This window comes from Pipistrellus hanaki (genome assembly GCF_964339955.1).
Source record: "Pipistrellus hanaki genome assembly, chromosome: 18".
NCBI lineage: Eukaryota > Metazoa > Chordata > Mammalia > Chiroptera > Vespertilionidae > Pipistrellus > Pipistrellus hanaki.
In genome coordinates this window covers 14922949-14934409 of record NC_140520.1, presented here as the reverse complement: position 1 = coordinate 14934409, position 11461 = coordinate 14922949, and the positions used below count along the sequence as shown (strand labels likewise).

The 11461-nt window shown below is 37.0% G+C and overlaps 1 protein-coding gene across 3 annotated transcripts in view; it reads left to right on the top strand.

The window, feature by feature from the left end:
• Positions 1-990: 990 nt before the first annotated feature.
• The window catches only part of KIFAP3 (kinesin associated protein 3), a 110085-nt gene continuing 99614 nt past the window's right edge, over positions 991-11461 (top strand). For 2 of the 3 annotated variants that reach the window (XM_084865980.1, XM_084865981.1), the window contains exons 1-2: positions 1010-1288; positions 7394-7525. In XM_084865980.1, coding sequence (XP_084722106.1) covers positions 1257-1288; positions 7394-7525 — 164 coding nt within the window. In that variant the 5' untranslated portion in view covers positions 1010-1256. Of the gene's footprint in view, positions 1289-7393; positions 7526-11461 lie in introns of all 3 variants that reach the window. The other variant, XM_084865982.1, reaches the window with a different exon arrangement.

Genomic DNA, 11461 nt, shown 5'->3' with positions numbered 1-11461 from the left:
ATTCTCACAAGAATGACTATGACACTGACATAAATAGTGCTGCTGATGGGAATGGATGGACAGATTTAAAAAATATGTCTTAGAGAGTGCCTATATATATTTAATATTCTATGTAGGATATTGCAGTAATTTACTGTATTTTAAAAAGGCAGCGGAATAACTATGTAAGCATGGTCATAGGTGACTAGAAAAAAAAAAAAAAAGAACTAGAAGAGAGTTACAGGATTATAGGTGAGGAGAGGGAGTGGAGGTACTTTCTTTGTATCCCTAGAGCCTGGTTTGGTGTTTGGCACAAAGCTGGGCCTCAATATTCATTGAATAAATTAACGTGAGTCATTTGCATAGATGTGACAGCTGAGCCCATAGGATTAGATGTAAAAGCTACGTTTACTTGCTAAGGTTCAAGGACATGCCTTCTTCCCGTTGTCATGCACTGCCATAAGTTGCCTGCCTAAAAGGAAACAATTCTGAAAGTACCTCGATTTAGGGATAGTTACTGGAAGAGGTGGAGTTTTTGTGTGGAGGTTTGGAAGGAGGGGGTCATTCTAGATCTAAGATACCAAAGTGAAATGTAAAGATTTGACTCTGAATCAAAGTTGTATTCATTTTGCACAAGTGTCAGACTATTTGCACTAATTAGAGCTTCTCAGTGCGATCAGTGCCATCCCTTTTCCACAATGTCCCCTCAAAGTACAAACCTCACTTGACAGGTTATTAACCTAGGGCTGACTGCTCTATAGCATTCTCTAAAGAAAAGGTTGGTGTATTCCCTTTCCCTCTTTTTCAAGCTGAGGACCTGCAATTCTAATTTGAATAACTGGGATGGTTCTTTTGAATTCCCATCTTCAAGGGGGCGGTGACCGGGACGCCACACCTCAACTACTGACGCCCAAATCCGCTGCAAAAACCTTCACGCCCTGCTCCAGGGTGCGTCAGATTAGTCCCAGGGCCCAGCTACTGTCACTGCGCCTGCGCATAGTGGCGCTGCGGCGCGGGGCGCAGGCGCCTTGAGGCGGAGCTGACCGGGGCGTCTACAAGCCGGTCTGGGCGGCGGCAGTGTTTTGGGGCCTGGGAACTGTGGGAGGAGCCAGCGGCCTCACCTTGGTAACCACATCGCTGCCCGGGCTCGGTCTTGCAGGCCTCAGCACTGTCATCGCCTTTGGGGGCCCGGGGGCTTTGGCCACCGTTTCCGGAAATAGCTCTGCAGGCCTCTCTCAGGCACCCCCATACCCCCCACGCCGCCGCCGCCGCCAGCCATGCAGGGGGAGGACGCCAGATACCTCAAAAGGTGACTCCCCAAGGCATAGTCCCGCCCTCCCGGCCGGCCGGGGACCCTGAAGCTATTCTTAGAGGTTCTGGGGGTTGGCCTTGAGGTGTCAGTGGGCCAAGCTAGAAGCTTAGAAGAGAGGTGGGCGCGGGAGGAATCGCGGAAAGGGAAGGGGAAGGTGCATTGGGTAAAGAGGTTCTTTACCCACCTGACTCGGAGGGGCCTGGAGGAGCTCGCGGTAGCTCCCGGCAGCGGCTCCTATTTCTGGGGGAGGGGCTAAGGGCGAGAAACCGGGCTTCCTTTCCCACTCCAGTTCAGCATCTCCCCTAATAGACAAATCCTGTGTTTGCCTGGGAATGAAGTCTTCTGGCGCTTATGCTCTCCGTCTCCAGACTGGGGTTCATTCACTGCCCTCGGGTTCTGAAATGATCAAGTGGAAAGAAGTGATGGCTTTTCACGTATGGGAGGCCGAACTGAGATGTTGCTTTCCAGTCTGTTTCTGCTTTCCTCATCCATTTCATCCATTTGACTGCCATGTGTACAGTATCATTTTTATGGGATCGTAATTATCAAGAGGTTTGTCCAGGAGTGTGACATGGAACAGGCCATAATTATTTTAATTTTAAAATATTTGTAGTGTCAGTGACTCTTTAAAGAAAACTGTAAATCTGTGGGGTTAATGGTTTGACTCCTGTTAATGGTTTGATCCCTGATGAAAAGGATACTTCTCAGTGGACCAAGAGTTACTAGTGATCCAATAGAAAAAAACCTTAATTGGGACGCTCCATTTTTAAAGTCCCTGTCACGTGTATTCTTTTGGACACAGTTTCCTTATGTAAAAATGGAAAGCAGGGAAAATATTACCTTATGAGAGGACCAAATGTGAACATACTTTTAAGAGATAAAGCATGCGTGTAAGGTGGTGGTATTATAAGTTATAATAAAGTTTTACTGAATATATTTACCCTGGCTTGGCAGGGCCCTTATCATTACAGAAAGAGATAGTCTTAAAGGGGATTCAGTTTTATAGTCAACCAATCAATCAACTAACTGTACTGTCTTTGTAGGACTGAGACATCTATTACCTGCCCTCCTCATTTTAAAAAAAGGATATGTAGTCATAACAAGTATTTTATTTCCTCATGGCTTACGTCGATCTTTTCAATCTTTTTGGTTGAAATTTTTGTGACAGAAGAAAATAAATTCTTTCAACTTTAAATATAAGATTATTCTAGAGCAAAGAGCCTCAGTTATAGCATTAGCTTATTTTCATGTAATACAGTTGTGCCAGAAGGTAGTTTTTCTTAAACATACTTATAATTCCTGGTCAGGGCACATGCTCCGTTTGTGGGCTCCATCCCCAGTCGAGGGTATACAGAAGGCAGCTGGTCAATGATTCTCATCATTGATGTTTCTCTCTCCCTCTCCTTTCCTCTCTGAAAACAATATATATGTGTATTTTAAAGTATTAGATGAATGAGACATACTTTTCCTGTTTTTATGGTGCTTATAATGTAGCAAAGAATACACACTTTAAACTGTATATTACCAGAAGTAATTATTTTATTGTATTTATGAGAAGTGATATAAGTTTATGATATATATGTGCCCTGTGTAAATTTTTTCACACAGTATAAATATTCAACATTTATCCATGTTTTGCATTCATCAGTACAGTACTTCATTCCTTTTTAATAGCTGAATAATCTATTTTAAAAATACAGCATATTTTGTTTATCCATTCATCTGTTGATGGACATTTAGGCTGTTTCTATTTATTGGCTATTATGAATAAAGCTACTTTGAACATTTCAGTACTAGTTTTTGTTTAAACATCTGTTTTCACTCTTTTGTTATATTTTCAGTTGTTGCTGGATCATATGCTAATTATATATTTAACTTCTTGAGGAACTACTGAACTGTTTTCCACAGTGGCTGCACCATTTTCCTTTCCCACCAGCAATGTACGCAGGTTTCAATTCTTCACAGCCTTGCTAGCTCTTACTTATTTTTTAAAATTGTGGCTATTCTGATGGATGTGAAGTGATATCTTTTTTTTAAAATATATTTTATTGACTTTTTACAGAGAGGAAGAGAGAGGGATAGAGTTAGAAACATCGATAAGAGAGAAACATCAATCAGCTGCCTCCTGTACACCCCCTACTGGGGATGCGCCTGCAACCAAGGTACATGCCCTTGACCAGAATCGAACCTGGGACCTTTCAGTCCACAGGCCAACGCTCTATCCACTGAGCCAAACCGGTTTTCGGCTGAAGTGATATCTTATTGTAGTTTTGATTTATATTTCCCTAGTTATTAATGACACTGAACTTCTTTTCATATACTTCTTGGCCATTCTCTGCCTTCTTTGGAGAAAAAAATCTTTATATTTTCTAAAAATTGGATCCCTATCATATCAATGATTTGCAAATATTTTATCCCACTCTGTAGATTGTGTTTTCACTTTCTTCATAGTGTCTATTCACATGCAAAAGTTTTAAATTCATATTTTCTTTAGTTGCTTTTGCTTTTGTAAAAAGCTTTACATGATCATTGATTTTTAAATTCTAGTCTCTCCCTCCCCTTTGTCAATCCATCAATTCATTCTCTATATCTATGGGTCTGTTTCTGTTTTATTTATTTATTTAGTATTTTTAGGTTTTTATTGCTGAATAACATTTCTTTGTATAAATGTTCCACATCTTCGTTATCCATTCATCTATTGATGGAAACCTAGGTTGCTTCCATATCTTGGATATTATACACAATGCTGCAGTGAACATAGGGGTGCATATATTTAGAGTTCTTGTTTCCTTCAGATAAATACTAGGTATATTTGTTAATAATGCGGATTTTTTCAATAGGTGGAGTTACACATATGTTGATATATATGCAATTTGATATGCATGTGATTTTATTGTATTGACAACAAGCTTCAAAACTTCATGTGACAAATTTGCTGAAGATGTTAACATCATAGGTATCTTTATGCTTAAAAATGTCGAATTTCGTGGCAAAAAAAGAACATTTGTGGGAAGTTTTAATTCATTATTTTGAAGAAAAGTGCTGCTGAAAGTTAGTGTATACTTCAGGGAAGATTATGGTGAACATGCTCCATCTCAAGATACTTGTGAACCCTGGTTTAAATGTTTTAAAAGTGATGATTTCAGTATGAAAGACAAGAACATTCAGGTCAACCAAAAAAGTTTAAAGACCAACAATTACAAGCATTATTGGATGAAGATGCATGTCAGACTTGCTCAGCAAACCATTTCTGATCATTCACAAGCAATGGGAAAGATGTTAAAGGAAGGAAAATGGGTGCTACATCAATTGAACAAAAGACAGATGGAAAACCTAGAAGTCATCAGTAAAATGTTACTTCAACTGCACAAAAGTCTTTTTTGTATCGAATCGTGACTGGCGATGAAAAGTGGATTTATTTTGAGAATCCCAAATGCACAAAATCATGGGTTGATCCAGGGCAACCATCAATATCAACTGCAAGGCCAAATTGCTTCAGAAAGAAGACAATGCTCTGTATTTGATGGGATCAGGAAGGTGTGGATTACAATATCCATATTATTAACTGGTTAATAGTTAATCAGTATTATTAACCAGTTAATAGTTAATCCAAATTTTTAACCGGTATTATTGATTTTGTAATCAAAGAAAACATGATAATTTCAAGAGAAACATCAAAAGTGCTTTATTCAAAATAATGTCCATCTCTAGCTACACATTTCCCCCATCTTTCAGGTAATTTGTAGATACCCTCCCAATAGAACTTTTCTTGTTTTGATTCAGACCATTCAGAGACCCAATTTTTCACTTCTTCATATGTTTTGAAGTGCTGTTCAGAAAATCATGTGCCATCGATCGGAACAAGTGGTCATCCGAAGGAGCAGTACAACAAAATAGCATATATGTCAAATCGCATATATATCAACATATTTGTAACTCCATCTATTAAAAAAATCCGAATTATTAACCAGTACATCTAGTACCCAGAAGTGGAATTGCTGGGTAATATAGCAGTTATGTTTTTAAGTTTTTGAGGAATTGCCATACTGTTTTCCATAGTAGCTGCACTTACTTACAATCCCGCCAACAGTGTATGAGGGTTTCCTTTTCTCCTTATCCTTGTCAGCACTTGTTATTTGTTGATAGCACTCTGACAGGTGTAAGGTGATATCTCATTGTAGTTTTGATTTGAATTTCCCCGATGATTAGTGATGTTTAGCATCTTTTCATGTCTGTTGGCCATCTGTATGTCCTCTTTGGAGAAAATGTCTATTCCAGTCCTCTACCCATTTTTTAAATTGGATTGTTTGTTTTTTGGTGTTCAGTTGTTTCATTTCCTTATATATTTTGGATATTAACCCCTTGTCAGTGTATCATTTGTGAATGTCTTCTCCCATTTGGTAGGTTGTCCTCTTTTTTATAGAATGCAAAAACAGCCTTAATAGGGTGTAGAAAAGGAGTTCAAAGATAAGAGATTTATTCAATTCAACCCATAACATTCGAAAAAGAAAATAGTATTTCAAAATCATTTTATCCTTCCAATTTTTTTAAATTTTTTTAAAAATCTTTAGTTTTCAAAGTGTTAGATATGTCCCCCTTTTCCCCCCATTGACCTCTTCTAGCCTGCCTCTGAGCTCCACCCCAAGCCTTCACCACCCTATTGTCTGTGTCCATGAGTTATTGATATATCATACAAGTTCTTTGATTGGCCTTTCACACTCACCTTCTCCCACCTTCCAAAAAAATAATGCTAAAAGCGATGTTGAAGAGTTTACTGCCCATGTTTTCTTCTAGGAGTTTTATGATATTGGGTGTTACATTTATGTCTTCAACCCATTCTGAGTTTATTTTTATATAAGGTTTAAGAAAGTGGTCCAATTTCATTTTTATCATGTATTTGTCCAATTTTTCCAACATCACTTATTGAAGAGACTGTCTTTACCCCATTGTATGTTCTTGCCTCCTTTGTCATAGGTAAATTGACCATATAAATGAGAATTTTCTATTCTCTGGGCTCTGTATTCTTTTCCATATATCTATATGTCTGTTTTTATGCCAGTACTATAGTGTTTTGATTCTAATAAATGAGCAAGGTATAGCCTTCCATTTATTTGTGTCTTCTTCAGTTCTTTTCTTCAGTGTCTTATAATTTTCAAAGTATAAGTTTTTTACCTCTGTGATTAAATTTATTCCTAGGTATTTTATGCTTTTTGATGCAATTGTAAATAGGATTGTTTTCTTAATTTCTCCTTCTGATAGGTCATTATTGGTATATAGAAATACAATATATTTCTGAATATTGATTCTGTATCCTGAAATTTTACTGAATTTATTTACTGAATCTAATAGGATATAGTTGGTTTTTTGAGGAAGGGGGGTCTTTAGGATTTTGGTTGCTTTTGATTATTTTGATACTGTCATTATTTAAAAAACCATTCCCAAATCCAAGGTCATGAAGTTTTGCCCCTATGTTTTCTTCTAAGAGTATTTTAGGTTTGGATTTTAAATTTACCAGTATGTGATCCATTTTGAGTTAATTATGCGGTTTGCAGCAAGGGTTTAATTTCATTATTTATATGCCCAGTGTCTTGGCACATTTGTTAAAGAGATTATTCTTTCCCCCAATGAAAGGTCTTGTGACCTTTATTGAAATCAATCGACTACATATATAGGAATTTATTTCTGGGCTCAGTTCTATTCCACTGATCTATGTGTCTATCTTTCTGCTAGTACTTCACTGTTTTGGTTACTGTAGCCTTTGTAGTGTTGTACATTTTGAATTCATAAAATGTGCGTCTTCCAACTTTGTTGTTCTTTTACAAGGTTGTTTTGGCTACTCAGTGCCTCTTGTGTTTCCACATGAATTTTATTATCTCTCTTCCACTTCTGTAAAAAAAAAAAAAAAAAAAAAGCTTTGAGAATTTGATAGTGGCTATATTGAATCTGTAGATCACTTTGGGAATGTTGCCATTTTAAATGTAAATCGAATTTAAATGCATGTTAACCAAGCTCACTTGTTTTTGGAACTAGAACCTAGAAAAGAACCATGGCCGTTTCATGAGTTTTTAATCTATCTATGCCTATTTTTATTTTACATTGCAGGAAAGTTAAAGGAGGAAATATTGATGTACATCCATCAGAAAAAGCACTCATTGTTCAGTATGAAGTGGAAGCTACCATTCTCGGAGAAATGGGGGATCCCATGTTGGGGGAACGAAAAGAATGCCAAAAAATGTAAGTTTTCTTTCTTTGCGTACATTCTGAAAGTAGTGAACCTTATACAGACTTTGTAGAAATCTGATATTATTTAAATCTGCATAGATGGTAAATGGTTCTTCCATACTTCAGTTTAGTGAAGCAGAGACAACATTAAACTATAGATGCAGACACATTAAGAGAAAATCATGTCTATGTACATAATGGGAATCTATTAAAAAATACTTATTCTGATTTATTCCATTTAGTAAATGCATATAATAGAGTATAATCTACAACTTGTGAAATCAATTTTAAGAAATATTTATGTGGGACGTTTTAGCTTAATTTAGGAAATTTGTATTTTTGAGAGATCCTGTGTTCTTCCTTCTTCCCTGGAATTGCAGAAAGTAGGGTGATTTCCAAAACTTCCAATTGGGGCATGCCCCTTGAATTCATCCCTTAAAAATCTAGCCCTCTAGAACAGTGGTTCTCAGCCTTTCTAATGCCGTGACCCTATAATACAGTTCCTCGTGTTGTGGTGACCCCAAACCAAAAAATTATTTTTGTTCCTACTTCATAACTGTAATTTGGCTACTTTTATGAATCGTATCGTAAACATCTTAGGTGACCCTGCTAGCGGTTCTCAACCTGTTGCGACCCACAGGTTGAGAACTGCTACTGTAGAACCTAAGACCCTCGGAAAACACAGATATTTACATTATGATTCATTATCAGTAGCAAAATTACAGTTATGAAGTAGCAACAAAAATAATTTTATGGTTGAGGGTCACCACAACATGCGGAACTGTATTAAAGGGTCGTGGCATTGGAAAGGTTGAGAACCACTGCTCTGGAAGATCCTAATAAGACAAGCATTTTCTGACTCAGTGTACTGAGCCTTAAATCTTCCAATATCCTAAACCCTTTCCTTTCTGCATCTGTAATTCTTTGAGGACCTTTGGGGAACTGGCCTCTTTCGTCTGTCTGCAGTTGTGCTGGTAATGATCTTGAATCCCTTCCATAGTTTTGTGGAAGTAAAGAAGGTCTGAGATTACCTAGTTCTCTCTCCTAGTCTTCTTCCCTCCATCAAAAATTTGGTTTGGGAAGTAGTTAAAAAGAATTTTAGTGTGTTTTGGTGGTATTAAGTATATTCAGACTGCTAGGAGTGCATGTGATAGTATTTATAACACTGAAAAGCACTGCATTTTTTCTCTATAGCAATGGTTCTCAACTGGTTCTGATCCACCCCACCCCACCCCCTTCCCGAGGTGACATTTGGCAATATCTAAAGACATTTGGGTTGTCATAACTAGAGGGGTGCTAAGGGAATTCAATGGCTAGAGGCCAGAATGCTGCTAAGGATCCTACAATGCACAAGATAGCCACCTATAAACAAAGAAGTATTTGGCCCCAAACTTTGATAGTGCTGAAATTGGGAAACTTTGGTGTATAACAGCCCAAAAGAGTAGCTACCTACTCTATTAATATTCCTAATTTGTCTTCTTCTTGGGTTAGAAGCAGACTAAATTGCACACTGAATTCATTAAAAATAATTGAGTCTTTGGATAATCTGCTAGATTGAAAAGATACACACTTGCATACACACATGCACTATAAATCCTAACTGACATGCTCACACATTTTTCTGTTTTCTTCCATTTGTGTGCCTGTGATTGCTTCCTGGGTTTTGTACATTCTGAAAGCGTGAAAAATCTCTTTGAGATCTTATCAATTTGCCGAAGACAAGCCAACAGAGCAGAGTGTTTGCCTTTAGAACCTCCTACATCCACATTTCATGAGAGAAATTTAGATTTTAGTTTTTGAGAATGCAGTCAGTAACCTTACTCAACTATAATTAAATGAGAATGTTGTTTGTGTTTGAAAATCCGAAGTCTTTCTAGACAAGGGATGCATTCACTAGGGAGTCAGCCAGCTGGAAAGAATACTACCTACTGTTGCTGGAGTAAGTGGATTTAAACATCCTTAAGGGGAAAACCCGAGGACCTCAATTTTGGAATACTCCACCCTGGTGTACACGATTTGGAGAGGAATCAAAATTTAGTTTGTCCAGGGACCGAAAGCAGAATGTGGTCTGTTGATAACTCAAGAGTTTTTATCAATGGCAGCAGCTGGTGTGGAGGGGACACTAATAAAGATGGAGATAGGTTTGAAGTGAAAATGTTGTTAAATTTGGGTAGTCAGTGCTATGTCCCAGGTCAAGAAGACTTGTATTTCAATCTTTTTTATTTGGCAAAGGAGTATATAAGCCCATCTTCAATAGAGTCCCAGTGTCTGAAAATTTCTTTATGAGAAACTGATGATTATAGTCCAAAAATAATATGGGTATTTTTCTTGTGAATTTTTGGTGTTCTTAATAGATATGGCTGCCTCTAAAGATTCTAGTTTTTTTATTATAGGAATAATCAGTATACATACAGGTAACATTTTCTAAAAATTCTAGCCCTATCTATTTTTTTCTTTGTCTTTTGTAATAAGGAAAGGATTTTGGAGAGACCTATACACTAAAAGAAGAAAATCTATTGTAATGAAAAGAAGATGAATCAGATTGCTAATATATGTGTTGGTAAAAAATAGATTAAAAAGAAATAGAAAAATCTGCTTTACACTTATTAGAATGGGTAAAATCCAAAACACTGACAGAACCAAATGCTGGTAAGGTTGTAAAGCAATAGGTACTCATTCATTGCTGGTAGAAGTATAAAGTGGTACTTTGAAAGGCAGCTTGGCAGTTTCTTCTAAAGCTAAATATAAACTTACCATATGATCCAGCAGTTTCGCTCCTAGATATTAACCCACATGAGTTAGAAATTTATGTCCACAAAAACCTGCACATGAATGTGTAAAACAGTTTTATTTATAATTGTCAACAATTGAAGGCAACCAACATGTTTTTCAGTTGACAAACAGGTAAGCAAACAGTGGTGTGTCCATACAATCAAGTATTATTCAGCACTAAAAAGAAACCAACTATCAAGTTATGAAAAGACATGGAAGGACTTAAATGCATATTACTAAGTAAAAGAAGTCAGGCTGGAAAAGCTACATTCTGTATGATTCCAACTACGTAACATTCTAGAAAAGGAATTTTCTAAAGTAAAAAAATTTAGTTTGTTCAGGTTTCAGGGGATGGGGAGGAGAGAATAGATGGAGCATGAAGCATGTTTAGGGCAATAAAATTATGCTTTTTTTAAAAAATATATATTTTATTGATTTTGTACAGAAAGGAAGGGAGAGAGATAGAGAGCTAGAAACATCGATGAGAGAGAATCATCGATCAGCTGCCTCTTGCACACCCCCCACTGGAGATATGCCCGCAACCAAGGTACATGCCCTTGACCGGAATCAAACCTGGGACCCTTCAGTCCGCAGGCCGACGCTCTATCACTGAGCCAAACCGGTTTTGTCAAATTATGCTTTATGATACTATAATGGTGGACACATGATGCATTTCTCAAAGCCCATAGAACTATACAACACAGTAAATCCTAATGTAAACTATAGACCTAAATTGATAATGTATCAATATCAGTTCATCAGTTGTAACAAAGGTGATAATAACAAGACAAAAAAACTATTGGGGTGGTAGTGGGTGTATATATGGGAACTCTGTACTTGATGCACAATTTTCCTATCAACCTGAAACTGCTCTAAAAAACAACTAGTAAGAAATTTTTAAAAATATATGTTTATAAGAGTTTCTATTGTGCCTCATCTTAATTGGATTTCTAGAAACCATTAAGATTTCGAAGTTCCTTGATACAATTAAACATGGAGAGGTATTTTGAGAGTTTTTCTCTGAATGGACTCTCTTTTCTATCTCTGTCTTCTGATGTGCAGTAAAATTATACAAAAAATATAATCAAGAATTTAAAAGAGGACTATTTTTTTAACCCAAAATTTTTAAATAGAGGAACAGAATACTGGCTAGGGTTCTTTTTGCAAACATTAGAA